A 17445-nucleotide genomic window follows, 5' to 3' on the forward strand; every position below is an offset into this window, starting at 1 on the left:
TTACCTCCAAGCTTCAAGTAAAGTCAATTAATGTCCCCTTCTGGGGGCTTTGACTCTGACAACAAACAGTGTTTTCCCCTAAGAGCCAGCTGTCAGCCAGATGAGAACTGATTCCTATGCACACAGTTCATTATGAAAATGAAAGTGAAACTTATGTTTCTATTCTCCAAACTGCACACGTGGTTTTGATGGTGTGCGCTCCAGTAACAGTTTATTAACAGCTGTGACAGCATGTGGCTGTGGCTGGTATTGTTTTCACCTTGTGAGCATGTGTGTGTGCGCACGTGTGTGTGTGTGTGTGTGTGTGTGTGTGTGTGTGTGTGTGTGTGTGTGTCATCATGGCTAAATGTCAACTATTGTAGCGGGAACTACCACAGAACGCGATAGCGTGAAAACCATCCAAGATGCAGTCACAAAACGTTGCAGGTGTGTTAGTTCACGTTAAAATGAAGGTCGAGTTCCAAGATGGCCGTGCTCCGAGTAAGGGGGGAGTAAGGGGGCCGCAAGTAGCCAGGGCCCCCCCAGCACCCCCCCCCCCCCCACACACACAATTTAGGCCCCTGGCCCACATTTGCATTGCAGCTGGTGTGATTCCCTCACAAGGTGGTCTCTAGTTTAATATTTATTTATTTATTTATTTATTTGCATTCCCATGGTTCTCTGATTCAGTCTTTGGCCAGCAGGGGTACATGTGCTTTTCTGAGAGGCAAGATTCTTAAAGGGATAGTTCACATTTTTTAAAGTCTAGTTGGGCAAAAATGAATGCAAGGTCAATGGGGTCACGCTCCTGTCTGTACAAGCTGAGTGAGGCTCACTAAGAGTTCATCCACAGTGTGCACACACACACACACACACACACACACACACACACACACACACACACACACACACACACACACACACAGTGCACTCAAAGTACATTTCAGTGAGCTTCAGTCCGTTTGAGGATCAGCATGGATTGTGCTGAGACAGAACTCTATCAATCAACATCATCATTGCTAAGTAGCAAATAGCACTAGACTTGATAAAATGTGAACTATCCCTTTAACCTCTATTGTGCATCTCTCTCTTTTTCTACATCTATTTTGACTACTACTTGAGTGTTTCATTTATATCGAATGAATAAAACAATCTTTCGATTGTAACTGCTATTGTTTTCTTGGTGTAATTGCCATACTCATATTACTCATAGTTTTGTCCAACAGTTAGTTCATTACATTATATAGGGCATATTAGACAATTGTATTATTGGCTATATTACATTAAAGCCCATGTAAAATATCAAAATAAGAATCACTTTATTTTTTGAAGTACATAAAATGTCCAAAAAGGACACCTCACATACAGCACAGTGCAAAGGATTAGGTTACTTGCTAATCTGTTGCGTTCTTCTCTCTTCATTAGATGCAACAACAGGAGCTGGCCCAGATCAGGCAGCGAGAAGCTAACCTTACTGCGCTAGCCGCCATCGGACCCCGCAAGAAACGCAAGATGGACTCACCGGGGGACACGCCATCAGGGACCGAGGTAAGAACTAGCCTCAGTTGAAAAGATAGCAGATTATTGATCCCCGCCCCCATCTCCAGTTCCTCATAATGACTTGCTGTCTGTCCTTGACCACATTCATTCTATCAGTGACTTTGGTGAAATCTTTGAAATAAAAAAGTGACAAAACAATTTTCCAAATACCTCCAAAAAGTATCGAAAACATGCTACAGAGAGGTAGCATCTATTAGTTGCTGTGACACAAAGTATTCACTTGCAGGTTCTTTACAATTCCGTGGTCCAACTATCCGTTTATTTGACAGTGAACTCTGTTCTCTGGCTCTTTTGTTGACTATGCTATATGCCAACAAACTGAATGAGAACCTATTGAACTTTCTACTAAATATATTCCCAGTTTTTTTTTTGTCTCTGCAAATATCTACTTTGGTCTGGTAGCTTTCACGATCAACTGATCAAGACAAACTTGATTGTGGGTATGTGTCCTCCTCCCTTCCCGTTCTGACTCCAAGTTGAAGAGTATCGGTCCTGATACCGATCCGATGACACTCGATACTATCGAGTGTCATCGGATCGGTATCAGGACCGTAACGTTATGCGAAAAAAAGTCAGTGAATATCTGCAAGACAGTAAAATTGGAAATGGAGAATGCGTAAATGTAGGTAATCCACAAACAGCTGGCAGCCATATAGCCAATTCTCTTCTCCAGCCAGCTACCTTTTCCCCAGAAAGTTTAGTTTTGAATGCAGGGTATTCTCTTGAAACTCGCTGATATTAAGAGACCTGCAGTTGTATATCAGACAGATCTATTTCCAGTTGGTCACCTTCTGTCAGTGCTCCTGACCAAGGCACTGACAGAAAGAACTGAAGTTGGTCCCCAGGGCGCAGTACTGCGGCGGCCCACTGCTCCTAGGCTCTAGGTAAGTACCTCGTATAGAATGGGTCAAATGCAGAGCCGAGGATAAATTTCCCCCACGGGGACTCGGTCAATAATAAAGTATACAAATAAATACAAAACAATATTATTTTAGTGCTGTGCCGGTGCAGGAGGTATAGGAGCTCTCTGCTGCTGAGTGTTGTATCTCTTCCAAGCTGACCCGAGCTTCTCGTTGTGAAAAACAAAAGTGACAATCTTACAGAACGCTTGAAAAAGTTCACTCGTGCGTTTGTAATATTTGTGGTAAGACAGAAACGTGACACACAACATGAAGTTGTACGATGTGTCAAATTGGCCTGTTCCTCTGTGAGGTGAACATGAACTTTGCTCCTAGAACAAATAATCTGTAACCCGCCCAGATTACCAACTGAAATGACCGGTTGTGCATGATGGGCAAAATCAAATTTATTCAATGAATTAGTCTCGCTACTCATGCTAATGCCGTCCATTAATTGGCCCCGCCCCCCATATCCAGATCACTAATTCATTGAGAATCAAATTTCAGTATGGCATCCTTATTTCCATAGAATCTTGCTGATTGTGTGTGTGTGTGTGTGTGTGTGTGTGTGTGTGTGTGTGTGTGTGTCTGTCTGTCTGTCTGTCTGTCTGTCTGTCTGTGTCTGTGTGTGTGTGTGTGTGTGTGTGTGTGTGTGTGTGTGTGTGTGTGTGTGTGTGTGTGTGTGTGTGTGTGTGTGTGCGTGCGTGCGTGCGTGCGTGCGTGCGTGTGTGTTTTGCTCTGAGGTCGTTTAGTGAGAGGGCTATAAGATACAGTGGTAGTGGTTTTTGGAACACAGTATGCAGCCCTCTCTGAACCATTGTTCTGCTTATTCATCTACACATTATTGGATGAAGATGAATCTGAAATCTCTGATTAGAGTCATGAGCCTATATATCTCTCTGAAGGCGGCCCAGGGAGTCAGTTTGTTTTGTGGGCAGGGGGGCTTTGTTGGTGTCCTTTTTTTCCCCCCCAGGGGGCTTTTGGTTTCCAGAGCCATTGTGTGCTCAATACCACACATCCTCTGCCTGGTTAACCTGTTCTGCATTATCCAAGTTTTAGGAATTGATCTAATAAGCCACACTGCAAAACCTCAGTTTGCCAACACCAGGAATATGGTGGGAAATATCTGCGCGCAAAGCAATAATACACACTGACAGGCAGTGTGGCGCATGGTGACTTCCTCCCATGTGACTGACCCAGGCTGTTCTTAATTAAGCTGAATTATGGTATTATAAAAGGACCGCCTCCCGTCTGAGGTTCTGACAGCTTGAGTATCGGATTTCTATTTCGGCAGCAGAGGGTCATACATGACGTCTTGCTGTAACCGCTCACATTATCCTTTAGGCGGTAAGAGGGGATCTTGAATTATTTAAATTCCACACATTCGTCTGTAAATATGATGAATCTAAAAAAAAAAAAAAAAAGCCTGAATTTCGAATGTCAGTTGGTCGTTGATGCAACTGCATCTTCACATAGTTGGCTTAGCAGCAGTCTGCTGCAGAGGAGCGTAGTAATGCGCCCAGTACAAACAGCATAAATAACACAATAAAAGCATTACTTCTGCTCCTTGAGTGCAGTTGCCAACCTCTTTCACAACGTTTTACCCTTGATGGCTATTAGCCCGCGACCCTCTGCTCCCAAACCGCTTTCCCAAACGCAGCTCTACAACGTAAACATGAATATACATTTTTCTTCTTCTTCTTCTTCTTCTTCTTCTTCTTCTTGTTCCTTTTGAACGTCCTGTTCACATTTAATTAGAGGGCCATAATGAAGTGAAGTCACAGCGCCCCCACCCCCTCCTCCTCCTCTGAAGTGATTGCGGAGGGGGAGGGGGGGGGGGAGGGCGCGGAGGAGGAATGAATCTTAACTTATTTTCACTTCGTTTTCACCTCCTCACATTTCCTTCATTTTCACATGGTGCTGAGGAGCCCGCCGGCGTTCTCTTTCCCTTCTCCGGAGCAAAGTGAATGTGACTTTTCTAAGGGGGTCATAGGATGCCTGCAGGCCTGTGGGTGTTGCTGGACCGCTGCCTGCTCTTAGCTTCACTGAGGGGCTTGTCATAGATTTCATCTCCACAGAAATGAGCCGCGGGGCCCCTGGCCAGGAGCACACAGGCAGCCAGCGTTATGGAGGAGGAGAGGAGGGCCCACGCTGCTGCTGCTGCTGCTGATTTCCCTCTGACATCGCATCCTGAGCTTTTCCTGCATTAAGCCCAGACAAAGGCAGCCCTTTCAGCGCTGCGCCAGAGCGCGAATTAGGAGGCAGATAATGGCCTTGTTCAGATCCTGACTCCGTTATAGCCGGAGCAGCAGCAGCTGAGCTCCTGTTGAAATGCTCTCCTCCCCGATATTACCCTCCTTCCTGTACTGTACCTCCCCTCCTTCCTCTAGCAGACCACCTTCCCCACCGTGTTCCGAACCGTGACGGAATTTTAGGTGACACAGTTTTGTTACAGGCCCCACCCCCCCACCCACCGCCCTACAACCACTGCCTTTAATTTGACGGTGGCTTGGTTCGGGCTTGGGCCTACGCCTGGACGCGGATCGCCACAGGCTGTGAAACTGATAGCCAGTACAAGACTGCGAGTGTCTGTCTCCAGCCTGATCTGGGGCTGCAGGAGGGGAACAAAGGAGGCCTTACAGGGCTCCTCCGCGGGGCGGATTAGTTCCCGAGGAGCCAATGGCTGGAGCTGCTGGCTGGGGCTTTGCTGGAGGAGGGCCTGCTGTGGTGCCCCGGCGGTGGTGGGTCAGGCAGGCAGGGGGCCCACACCGCACAGGCACATACTGCTAGTGCTAGCTAACCCCCCCCCCCCCCCTCCCAACCAACCCTCTACCTACCCCATCAACTCCCCCAGTCCACAGCCCCAAAACATAGCCCTGAGATCAGCACACATGGGCTTTTGAAGTGCAGTCCAAACTAAGCCACGGGCTGCTGGGCCCCGCCTTGAGAAGGGTGGTGCCGTCCGTGGTGGGAGGTTGAAGTGCGCTGAAGGTGGAGGGGTGACCTCTGACCTCTCAGATGACAGCGTGTACATTGTGTGGTGGGTAGCAGCAGGTGCAGGAAGGATTGGGTCACTAATGCTGTGATGCTGCTGGATTTAACAGTATCAAGTTATGGAGAAATTATTAGCAGCGGATTGATGAGACCTCGTTGAGCCAAAGACAACGTATTGATTAGCGCTCAGTTTGGAAATTGGATTCGCGTACAGGCCCCCGGAATACAGCAACTGTTTTTCTGTCCGGGTAGGAAAAGTTTCTAGCATTAGCTAAGCTACATTGTTACTACTACTAATCCTCCATCTCACTTGCACTTAATTTTTTAATTTTTATTTATCTTTTTTGCTAGCTAGCTAACTATATTAGCTTCCTTGTTCCTACAACAGAAACAAATGAACACCAGTCCCATGCTCTGCGAAAATCTGATCCCTCCATCGTTTAAGATGGCGCTGTGGCTATACGCGGCATATTAATTGTGGGATGATGTAGCATTTCTCTATGTTGTTTGCATTAGGCCGTCAAAATGCCTATATACCTCTTTGAGAAACGTTGACAAAATGTGCAGACATTCTTCACTACTGGAGGCTCGCTCCTCTTTGAGTTTCATACTTTTGATGTATTTTGCACTCTTGCCGACCGACCACGCCGATGCTGCTGCTGCTACACTGGAACAATACATCAAATGGTTAGAGCGCACTATATACCATGTTCAATCACGCGTGGGTTCAAATACCAGCTCCACGCAAGGCAATTTCCTTCAGTTGTGCGCTTCACTGCAGTATGTTAGCGTTTGTATACTGTATGTTGTAGCGAGTTAGCTTATTGAATGGGGGGGGGGGGGGGGGGGGGGGGGTCAGTAGGCTAACCCCAGCCTGAGTGAGCAAGTCACATGGTCAAATGCAGTTTAATCCACAATGATCATATGATCACATCCTCTATATATACTATGTCCTGTCATGCATTTAACAATATTTGAACAGTTTACAGTTTCATTTCCCCTTATTGATTTTTGTGTGTTACGATCCCCCCTCCCTTTTCTTAGTGGTGCATGTATTCTCAGGGCAAATCGCAATGGCTTCTCTGTTGCTAGGTTTGAGAGAGAAACGGACCGGAAAGTCTTTGGGACGTTCCAGGTTTGAGACGTCGGAGAGGTTCTGCGAGGTCGCTCAGTGTGATGACAGAGCGTCCCGCGGTGTTTTAAACACGCTCAGAGCATCCGAAACCATCCTCGACCACATTTTTTTACAAGCTCCCAGTTATCATCCGGGGCAACTTGGGCGCCATTTATCACATCAAAGGAAGACTCTTGTTGTTTGTGGATGTACTGTAAAAAAAAAAATACAACAATAGCAGCTAAATTGCACCCGGCGTTTGTAGTGTACAGCCTCTCTCTCCTATCTGTCTCGACCAGGCAAAAAGGAAAAAAGGTAAGGCAAGGCGTCTCGTAGCGATTTAATACCGAGAGCAGCACAGTCTAGTTTTTCCATTTGAATTCATTTCACCTTCTTACTTTGAGGCTGTAGATCAGAAAGAAGGAGTGAGGCAATAGAGTGAGAGGCGAGGGGAGAGAGGGGGGAAAAGCACAAGGAAAACTGATGCCCTTTCCTCCAGCTAAATTAACAGGAATCACGTGGAAAACAATCTAAGGGCTCCAATGAAAGAGGAGGGGGGGGGGGGGGGGGGAACCATTAAAATTAGCCCCGAGCTATGGACTGCACCCAATATCACTAAAGCTCCACTCACTACAGATGTGGAGGCTGGCTTACAGGCAAACTATGCTCTGTTCTATAGCTACAATTAAAATCAACCTCGCTGCCAAAAAAATAGGGGAGGGGGGGGGGGGGGAGAAAGAGAGAGAGAGAGAGAGAGAGAGAGGGGGGAGTAGAAAAAGGCAGACATGGAACATCAAAGACAGATTGAAATGTGTAGTCAGTAATAAGAGTGGTCTCCAAGCCCCCAGGTTCTCCACGGTCCCCTTGTTAATGAGAAATTTTGACCTCTGGTTTGTAAGTTAAACTTGTAATCTCGCTTAATGAAGTAAATCAATCCCAACTCGGGAGTGTTGGGTGTCTCTCCCTTTTGCCTTCTCCCCCCGCCAACCTCCCCTCTGTCCTCCTCTGGTGTTCTTCTTCTTCTTCTTCTTCTTCTTCTTCTTCTTCTTCTTCTTCATCTTCTTCTTCTCCTCCTCCTCCTCCTCCTCCTGCGTCCCTCTCACACTGGGTTAGCCGGCGCCTGGGAGTCAAACGGCCAGGTCTTCAACCAGACAAACAGGAAACTGGCACAAGAGCACCAGGGTTCCGGAGCCAGAGGGGGGCGCAGGGACTCGGAGGACGAGGAGCGGACCGGGCTGTTTGGAGAGGGGACAGTACTATGGCGGGCACAAACCACTCGCTCCTCCCTCTCTCTCTCTCTCTCTCTCTCTCTCTCTCTCTCTCTCTCTCTCTCTCCTCTCCTTCCTCCTTCCTCCTCTCACTGCCCAGAACATGAGTCTGTTGGGAATACTATTCGGTTAGAAAGGCAGGCCTGCTCCCTGCTAGTAGAGGGGGCGGTATTGTGCAAACCACTCACTCCCTCCTCCTCTTCGTCTCCATCCTCCAGTGTTGGGGGTAACTCATTACGAAAGTAACATATTACATGTAATATATTACTTTTAGCAGTAACTCAGTAATATAACTTATTACCAATAGGATTTCAGTAATATTATACCAGTTACTTTGTCAAGTAACACAAGTTACGAATTGAGTAAAAAAAATAAAAAATCAAAGCATATATTTAAATAAAGATACTATCGTTTCTTAATCAAATTGTGTGTTTTTACGCAAATAACCACTATAGATGACAATAACAAAGGAAAAAGGATAACATTTAGAAATTTGGACGGTTTACACTGACTTCAAGACGGTTGAAATTATTTTTCGGGGGATGTTCCAGGGCGGCGATGTCATTCTGCTGCTGCTGTTATTTTGGTGAAAGTAATGCAAAAGTAGTGTCATAAGTAACGAGTTACTCTACACAGAAAGTAATATTGTAAAGTAACGTATTACTTTCAAATGAGAGTAACTAGTAATATGTAGTATATTACATTTTTAAAGTAACTTGCCCAACACTGTCGTCCTACCACACCCTCCCTCCTCTGTCCTCCTCTCCTCTCCTCTCCTCCTCTCCTCTCCTCTCCTCTCCTCTCCTCTCCTCTCCTCTCCTCTCCTCTCCTCTCCTCTCCTCTCCTCTCCTCTCCCCTCTCCTCTCCTCTCCTCTCCTCTCCTCCTCTCCTCTCATCTCCCCTTCCTCCTTTCCACCTCCAGACCCCATGTTCAGTGGGAATTCTCACAGTGGCAAAAAGACCACGGACTCACTCTTCTAAATAGCTCCGTGTCTCTTTAACATGCTGCTCTGGGGAGCTCCACTCTTGCTCTGAACCATATGGAGCCTGGCTCCTGTTGGATCTGCTGGGTGCATCGCCATTGACCCCTGATTAGCTTTTTTCTAAGTCTCACAACTAAAGTCATGTGGTCTGGGATCTGATGTGAATCGGATCCTTACATCAGGCTGTAATGAAGCCTGAGCATTCCTGTGTTATTATATATAATATATGATTAAAGAGGGCACCGAGAGGCTGCTATTGGTTGCGTAATGTCAAGGCGATTGTAATATTAGTTTGACTTTATGTCTCAAGGCGGTTTCGTCTTTCCGGGCGAGGAGGACGCGAAGGAGCCGAGAGTCGAGTCTTTTCAGAATGGTTACGGGGGCTCGTTGGCTTAATGCCACGCGTTTCTCTGAGAGCCGTAACACGCTGCACTATGCCAACTTCTCCCTTCCCCTGGTGCACCGATGGTCCTGACCGACGCTTATTACACCGCGCAGGTCCTGACCGACGCTTATTACACCGTGCACCGTGGGTTAAAAACTTTTCAAACGCAGCCGTAACATTAGCACGGACTTTTAAAATGCATTTATTTCAAATGCGCTTTTTCTCCTCGATGATCAGGAATAACTATATTTCTATGTACACCTCTTATACACACAGATGATGCAGGTGTCCAAAATGTATTTTTTCTCCACCGGTCAAATGGCTAGTGAATGTTCACATTTTACCTGCCCCTCAATAGATTTGACCATTTTGTTTGTGTTGGATTTTTGGCTGCTGAGTGAAGCAAATCTAGCAGCCACTTGCATATTCTACCAGCATTTGGCTGTTGGCCGGGGTCTAAATTTGGACCCCGTACAGATGAGTATATAGAACATCTAAGTCCATGAATAATGGATATCTTTGGACCATTTTTGGTTGTATGAATTAGGCTACATTGAAATACCAGTCCAAGGAATGAAGAAAAAATATATCACATTTAAAAAATGCTTTGACCTGAAATAACTTTGAATTTAAAGTATTATAAATGAACTTTTAACAGTTGTGGGTAGAAAGTCCTTTATTTGTAGATTTTGTACATTATCATACTGCACTAAAGTGTATTTTAACACATTTACTTTTCCATTCATGTCGAAAATCTTCAAGGACATGGTGGAAAAGACTCCGAATTTAGACAAATTTAGATATAGATTTCAGCTCGTGTCTACAAGGGAATCTCTGAATAGCCTGTGTTTGTTCCACTATTTCTGTCCCGTTAACCAGTCAGTTCATATGTGTACGACTTGGACAAATGATCCTCCACTGTGTACACAAGGCAATCGAGGCGTAAAAGGAATAAATAACTTTGCTATTCTATTCTGACGTGTTTGTATCTTTGCTCTTCGCACATGAATGGAATATGGAATATGGATATATGGAGCTGAGGAGATAGCAGCCATGCATAGTCAGTTAGGTTTTGGAATATATGCTAACTGTCAACACAGCTCAGCATCATTGGCTTTAATCTGTGCATTCATGGTAATTGGCTGAGGAGGCCTCTGAGATCAGTAAAGGGTTAAATACTTGTGATTGAATCATGGTATTTAAGAGCAAATGTGCAACTGCATGATGCTGCTTATTGTGGACACATGCGTATTGTGGACATAACATTAACTCAGATTAATTAGATTACGGGTCATTGAATATTAGCACCGGGGGGGTTATTCTATCAAACAAGCTTTCCAAGAGAAGTGGAGAGATGCACTTTGCCCTTTCATGGTAAACACTAGACTGGGTTCAGTCTCTATCCGCGTCCGTTGGTCAAACTGGACGGCAATCAACCAATCCAAAGTCTTTAGGGGCGGCCCTTCGTGTAGAAGGGGGCGGCGACATGCAGAAGTTGTGTGCTTGTACATGGATCAAACGGAATCAAATAATGTAACGTTGCTCGGGACATCCATTTTCAATGTGTTAAAGGCGATATGGTTGAAATCATTGCCGTGATAATCATAAGGATTTTTCTCGATATATATCACGATATGGTTCATGTATGCATGCAAAATCACATTAAATAATCAAATCAATGTTCATCTAATTGAACCGACTGGTAACGTTTAAGTGTGATGTCAAACAAAACAACATTTCAAACAATGTTCCTACCATACCTCACACATTTGCTTGTCATCATCGATTTAGACAACAGAAATGTGTGTCACGATATGAAAATGTCTTCATATCATCACAGTATGATTCCACTGAAAGACGATAAATGATCGTATTGAATTATCGCTCAGCTTTATGCTGGGTGAAAATAGCACATAATGTCTGCACTTACTGCGTGTGTGTTCTTTTCACTGAAGTTTCAGAGTAGCACATGGCCACGATAGACAGAGAGATGAGAATGGGTTACCAACATCTTGGTTTACTTGTTATACCAAAAAGACCCAACCGTGAGTTGCTTTTTCTCCTTTTGCTGGGTTGCTGTTGTGTGTGCGTGTGCGTGTGTGCGTGTGTGTGTGTGTGTGTGTGTGTGTGTGTGTGTGTGTGTGTGTGTGTGTGTGTGTGCATGTGTGTGTGTTTTAATCCAGCCATTCCCCCCTGGGGTTTCTCTTCCCTGTGTAACAAATCCAATAATTTAAATGATCAAACTACACAAACAGCCTCTAAAGCGATACAAATTAATTAAACGTTAAAATTGTTAACAAATGTTTTGCAATTACTTTTATCAGTATGACTTGATAGAATAGCCGTAATGAGATCAACCAAGAGAGCAAACTTCACTTGTTATATCAGTTTGGTAAAGAGCCACTTCATTTATAAAGTCAGAATATTAAAACTCAAACTGCAGATGTGCTCAAATTATTAATTTATTTTCATGTGATGCTCAGGTTGTTCTTTACCCCGGGAATACTCCAAGAATCCACCTTATTTCTAGCTGCCATGATGCCTATGCGCCTCCCAGCCTTGTTGCTGACAGCTTGACAGCCGTCGGGGCGAACGGAGCAAATCACTAATCAGGTCCAGCTGGGCAGAAATCTCGTCGATAAATATCCCTTTAAGAGCGCAGTGCACAGCCTACTGTGGCTAATGTTAGCGGCTAGCTAGCTATGTTACATGGCAGTAAAACGCCACTAAATGACCAAATTGATTGAACTTTTAACCATTTCGAGTAACACTGTTTCCATACGGACTCCCAGCGTTGGTTAAGTTGTTTATAACGTGACTATATTTATAACTTTTATAACGTACTCCAGTTTCCGGTTTATAATTCGACTCTGCAGCCAAAGAGTATAACAAAGGAAATGGCAAGCTGCAACAATAAGTCACGATAAACGGAACTTGTACCCACAATTATTGGTCAGCAATAACCCGGTGCTGCATAGGTGCTGTCGACCCATTTGTTTGAACATAAAGAAAATAGAACCATTAAAACAACAGGAACCATTAAAATAACAACAACTGCGAGGCATTCACCTGGTACCGTGAGTGAGTGTTGGCTGTGTTGTATTTTTAGTCACCGCCTTTTGACCTGATAATAACCACCGGAAATCATTGAACTTTTATAGTTCAGCGCTTTTTAGCGTAGTTCTTATTATGTTCCGACAAGCTGGTGGTGATACCGACACAAGTAGAGAGAACAGATAAAATGGAGGAAAAAACGACTAGGGCATCTCCACAGCCTGGCTCCTTGCTGTTGGCGGCGGTTATGTAAGTTCTTCTGTAGGCTGTCATTCCAAATGGAGGTAATTGGCTGGTGTAGATTGTGATAGTGTGTGTGTGTGTGTGTGTGTGTGTGTGTGTGTGTGTGTGTGTGTGTGTGTATGTATGTGTGTGTGTGTGTGTGTGTGGCCGTAGGGCCCGAGCGCATCTCCTGTGGCTTGTGCATCAGGCTCATTGCTCTGGGACCGCCGCGTGACTCCTTTACGCCTTTACAACCTGGTCGACCTGATCTCTCTCTCTCTCTCTCTCTGCCTAGTCTACCTCTTTTTCTGTGTCTCTCTCCCTCTCTCTCACACACACACACACACACACAAATGTGCAGTCCACTCGCCGCCACGTAGGTCATCCAGGTTAAGGTTTCTCGTGAGTCACACTTCCCAAGGTTTTCTAAGAAATGAGACCACATTGAAGAAGAAAACCACGGCGATAGAGAGCAGAGAGAGAAGGAATCCTATGCCTCGAGGCTGGAACAATATCAGAGGGCGAGACCAAACGGAAAAACAAAACACACCAACTCTTTTTCCCATATTATCACCGCCGAACTGTAAAAAGTTGTATTAAGTATGTGAAGAAGCCAGCGATGTATAATTTTTGAAGCAGTGATGGTGCTGCTGCTGCTCTGTCCAGACAAGCAAAGCGATCTGCATCATTAAAATAAACCCCAACCAGCCCTCCAGCATGAATACACTACCTACGTATATATATATCGCAGCCTAGAATGGAGAGCTAGGAGCCATTTATATTCCGTTTTCACTGAAAGAGTTTTATTGTAGAATCTTGTGACAGAGGTTCTTCTTTTCAAATGAGAAATAATAGCCTCTTACCCTTGACCCGCCCAAGCGTGTCAAATTAAACATCTGGGTCATAATGTGGACCTTCCAGAAACAGATCTTAGGACTATTTTGGGTCTCGCACCCCATCGTTGAAGAAACCTGTGTTTATGGAGAATTCTTTCAAAAAATTCGATGAGTCGTATCTGGGCCGGGGAGCAGCAGCACACCAGCTTCTGCCCAGAAGGCCTCCTCTTCCACTATTGTTGTTTGTGTTTGTGCTGTCGAAAGCCCTGGGTTAATGTCTCAGTCGTGTCTTTAGGGCGATGTGAAGTTCTGGACGTGGTTCGTCTTGCGGTCCACACTGTGGTCACACACTGCTTCCACAACAAAGCCTGCTGCTTGGCCTTTCCACAGCAGACAACCATTAGCTTAGCGCTTACATGGTGGAGTGTCTTTTGGCCGAGCCAAAAGAATGCAGGACATCTGTCCAAGCAGAAGAAATCCATCATGTTATTGCATATTCTTTACAAATACAGCAAAACCCTTTGAAATGTAGCTGATTCTCTCCTTCATAAATGTATTTTACATTTACAGTATATGTATATACATTTAGAAATGTGTGCATTTGCGTTAATACTGTAAAATAATCATTTAGATAAGAAACTTCTATCTATCCATATTCATGGCAAACTAGTGATCCCCCCCGTTTCTGCCTTTAAAACTTTGCCCTGAAATAATGGTTAAATATACAGTTTTGACAACAAAGTTGAGCCCCGGGCACTTAAAAGATACCCATCTTAAAGAAATTAATTACCTCCCTTGTTAATCTTGATATAATTAAATTTCTGAAGAATGAAATTTTCCTGCTATATATTTTTTTCTCTCCTCCGCCTCTGTGCTATATGGAGAGACGCGGCGGCGATAACGCCCTGGCTCTCTAGCTAGCCTGCTGGCCAGGGACGTGGGGGACACAGCCTAACATGCTGGGCCCTCTGCTGTGCTGCAGTACACTCTCCTCCTCAGCCTACGCGCCTCCACCACTCACAGGGAAGACGCAGCAGAGAAAGCGCCCTCAGTCGCTGCGTTCCTCCCTCTCTGCGGCTGCCCATCCTGGAGGAGCGCGGAGCTCTGGGCTCCGAGTCTTAAAACGTGTGATGATAATGTTATCGAAGAGTTTGAGAGCGCGGGCGCGGGCGCCGCTAATGAAGCCGGCGGCGGCGGCGCAAAGCCTCAGAAACGTACGTGGCGGCGGGGGCGGGGCCCCGGAGAGCCCGGAGAGTTCGCTCTCTCATGGCTTCAACTTCAGAAACTCGCTGTTGTTATTTATAGGACCTCCTACAACGCCGTTACAATTAATCCTGATTGGTTTGTGCAGCGCGGCACTGTGTGTGACATTACTCGGCGAGCGAGTGAGTTTCCTTGTCGCTGTTTATTAAAAGTTTTCCTTTTGACTGCTTAAGTTTTTTGTCAGCTCCATTGTCAGCTGGAAAGGTTGGAGCCCCGGGGACAGAAAGGAGAAAAAGATCTTTCATTAGAAGCTGGCAGGGGGGCAGAAGAACGCTGAGGAGGGCAGAGGAGAGCTTGTAATATGTACGGAGTAGGCAAAATACTAGAACTACAGTAGATGACAGAAATGCCAACATAAACAGCAGTTTGAGTTTTCCACGATCTGATTCAGGACTTTTCATTGTTGAGGAGGAGTACAGTATGCATCCTGTAAAGGAGCAGATAGCGCCTCAAATCTCTAGACAGTATTCATATTGTTCACCTCACCTCCTCACCTGCATGTACCACAGTACTGTGTCACAGCTGATCTCTTTTCTTATATCTCCTGAATTATTTTAATATGTTGAAAATCGGTGGGGGTTGGCCTGCACCAGGGCTGCGCGTTGTCACCTATCCTGTTTGTGATCTTCATGAACAGGATTTTGAGGCATAGTCGTGTGGGGGGGGGGGGGGGGGGGGGGGGGGGGGTTGCAGTTAGGTGGGCTGCTTTTCCTCTGAAGATGTGGTCCTGATGGCATCATCGCTCTGGGATCTTCAGCACTCACTGGATCGGTCCGCAGCCGGCTGTGAGGCGGCTGCGGATGAGGATCAGCACCTCTAAATGTGAGGCCATGGTTCTCAGAAGGAAACCAGTGGATTGTCTTCTCCAGGTGGGAATGAGTCCTTACCCCAAGTGAAAGGGTTCACGTATCTTGGGGGTCTTGTTTCTCGAGTGAGGGGACAATGGAGCACACCATTGTGACGAAAAGAGAGCTGAGCCAGAAGGCAAAGCTCTCGATCTCCCGCTCGATCTTCGTTCCTACCCTCACCTATGGTCATGAAGGATGGGTCATGAACGAAAGAACAAGATCGACGCAGATACAAGTGGCCGAAATGGGTTTTCCCACGAGGGTGGCTGGCATCTCCCATCCGTGAGGGACTCTGAGTAGAGCTGCTGCTGAGTAGAAAGGAGCCAGGTGAGGTGGTTCGGGGCATTTGGTAAGGATGCCTCCCTAGGGAGGGGTTCCAGGCACGTCCAGCTGGGAGGAGACCACGGAGCAGACCAGGGGCTAGGTGGAGAGATTATGGGCCCTATCGTCGTACAGACGCTATCGCTTACGCACCAGTTTTCCTGCCTTAACGCAAACTAAAAAGAAACATAGAATTGATTTCATTTTCTTGGATTTGGGTGCCACACGCATGGGTAGAGGTGTCTTTTCATTTGAAGGGCCTTTGGACCCTTGTCAGAGAAAGGTTGATTAAGAAGAAGGTCACCATATTGTTTGCAGATGGCGGCGCTTCAGGAAGTGTCTAATTGACTTTATGCATTGGGATGCCAGACTAGCCGTTGCACCTGTCTGGCACATAAAACAGTGCTCTGCATGGCTTTGGATGGATTACTGTTCAATTGCTATTGACTGAAAAGGGTGTTTGATGTCGTATCAGCAGAAGGATTCAATGAGTCACCAGTGAATAAAATAGTAATGGCCGTACTTTGAAAGGACACACTCTGTTTTGTATTGAATAGACCTGTTTTGTAGACAGAGCTTATGAACAACGTTAGGAGACTGAAGCTGGAGTCGAACCAACAACCCTGACGACCAGGCATCCGCCCCTAAACCACCCTGCTGGCCAAATAAAGGATTTCTTGGACCTACATGTAGTGGAATGCGTGACAGACTGAAACGCATTGGGAAAACACCTCGTTCATTCTGGCTTCTTCTAGTTGAAGGCTATTAATTTACTTTTGTTAATAAGGAAATGCCAACAATTATGAATTACATTTATCTTAGTAATGTCATTACATTAATAGGATTTATAATTATTTTATCGTTATGTGTTTGCTCAACACAGTGCTGCCACAGAGCAAAACACTAAGTTCACATGGCTCAGCAAAGCAAATATAAATTTGCAATTCACATTTTGGGCATAAAATTAAGTCCTCATCTAGTGCCTGGGTTTGTACAGTGATTGCATATTTTTTGATAAACACAATAAATGAATGTTAATAAGTACCACTAGAACTAGCACTTTCTGTCGTTTATGATAATTCAAGGGACACTGGAATATTCATTACATCTGTTGGATGGGTGCTGTGGCTTATTTGACCCTTGCACCCCTGCTTGTAATGTAACTGATTTCTACTTTATTCTACTGTTTTCTGTTATTTAGAAACAGGACTTTACATTAGAAGAACCTCCTCTGCCCAAACATTCAAATGGACTGGTGAGAGAAATGCTAGTAGTTTTATTGTTGACCAGTACAGCAGCCAGTGATAAATAAACTAGTCAGTTAATCATTCCCACGATAAGGGACTATTGCTGTTAACTACACGCAGTATTCCACTGCCTAAGCTTTTTACTCATGCCCCCAAAGTGCCTTTTTCTCTGTCGCCTCCCACTGGGAGAGGCCCTGCTTTGGCTTCCAATTACACTACAGCTACCACTCTTAACCTCGACCAACCACCAGCCCCTTTACTTAAGTGTTGGTGCATATAAATAGATAGGTCATCTCACCAGTGTTGGGGGTAACGCATTACAAAAGTAACTTATTACATGTAATATATTACTTTTAGCAGTAACTCAGTAATATAACTTATTACCAATAGGATTTCAGTAATATTATACCAGTTACTTTGTGAAGTAATAACACAAGTTACAAATTGAGTTACATTCTTTCTTATCAAAGCA

General features: G+C 45.2%; 1 protein-coding gene across 1 annotated transcript in view; it reads left to right on the forward strand.

Moving 5' to 3' along the window:
* LOC310799866 (transcription initiation factor TFIID subunit 4) overlaps positions 1-17445 on the forward strand; it is a gene marked incomplete at both ends in the record, with an annotated part of 142986 nt that overhangs the window by 107354 nt on the left and 18187 nt on the right. The window contains one exon of the mRNA XM_083662467.1: positions 1405-1527. Coding sequence (XP_083518593.1) covers positions 1405-1527 — 123 coding nt within the window. The remainder of the gene's footprint in view (positions 1-1404; positions 1528-17445) is intronic.

The sequence above is a fragment of the Poromitra crassiceps genome (genome assembly GCF_964638095.1).
Source record: "Poromitra crassiceps genome assembly, chromosome: 28".
NCBI lineage: Eukaryota > Metazoa > Chordata > Actinopteri > Beryciformes > Melamphaidae > Poromitra > Poromitra crassiceps.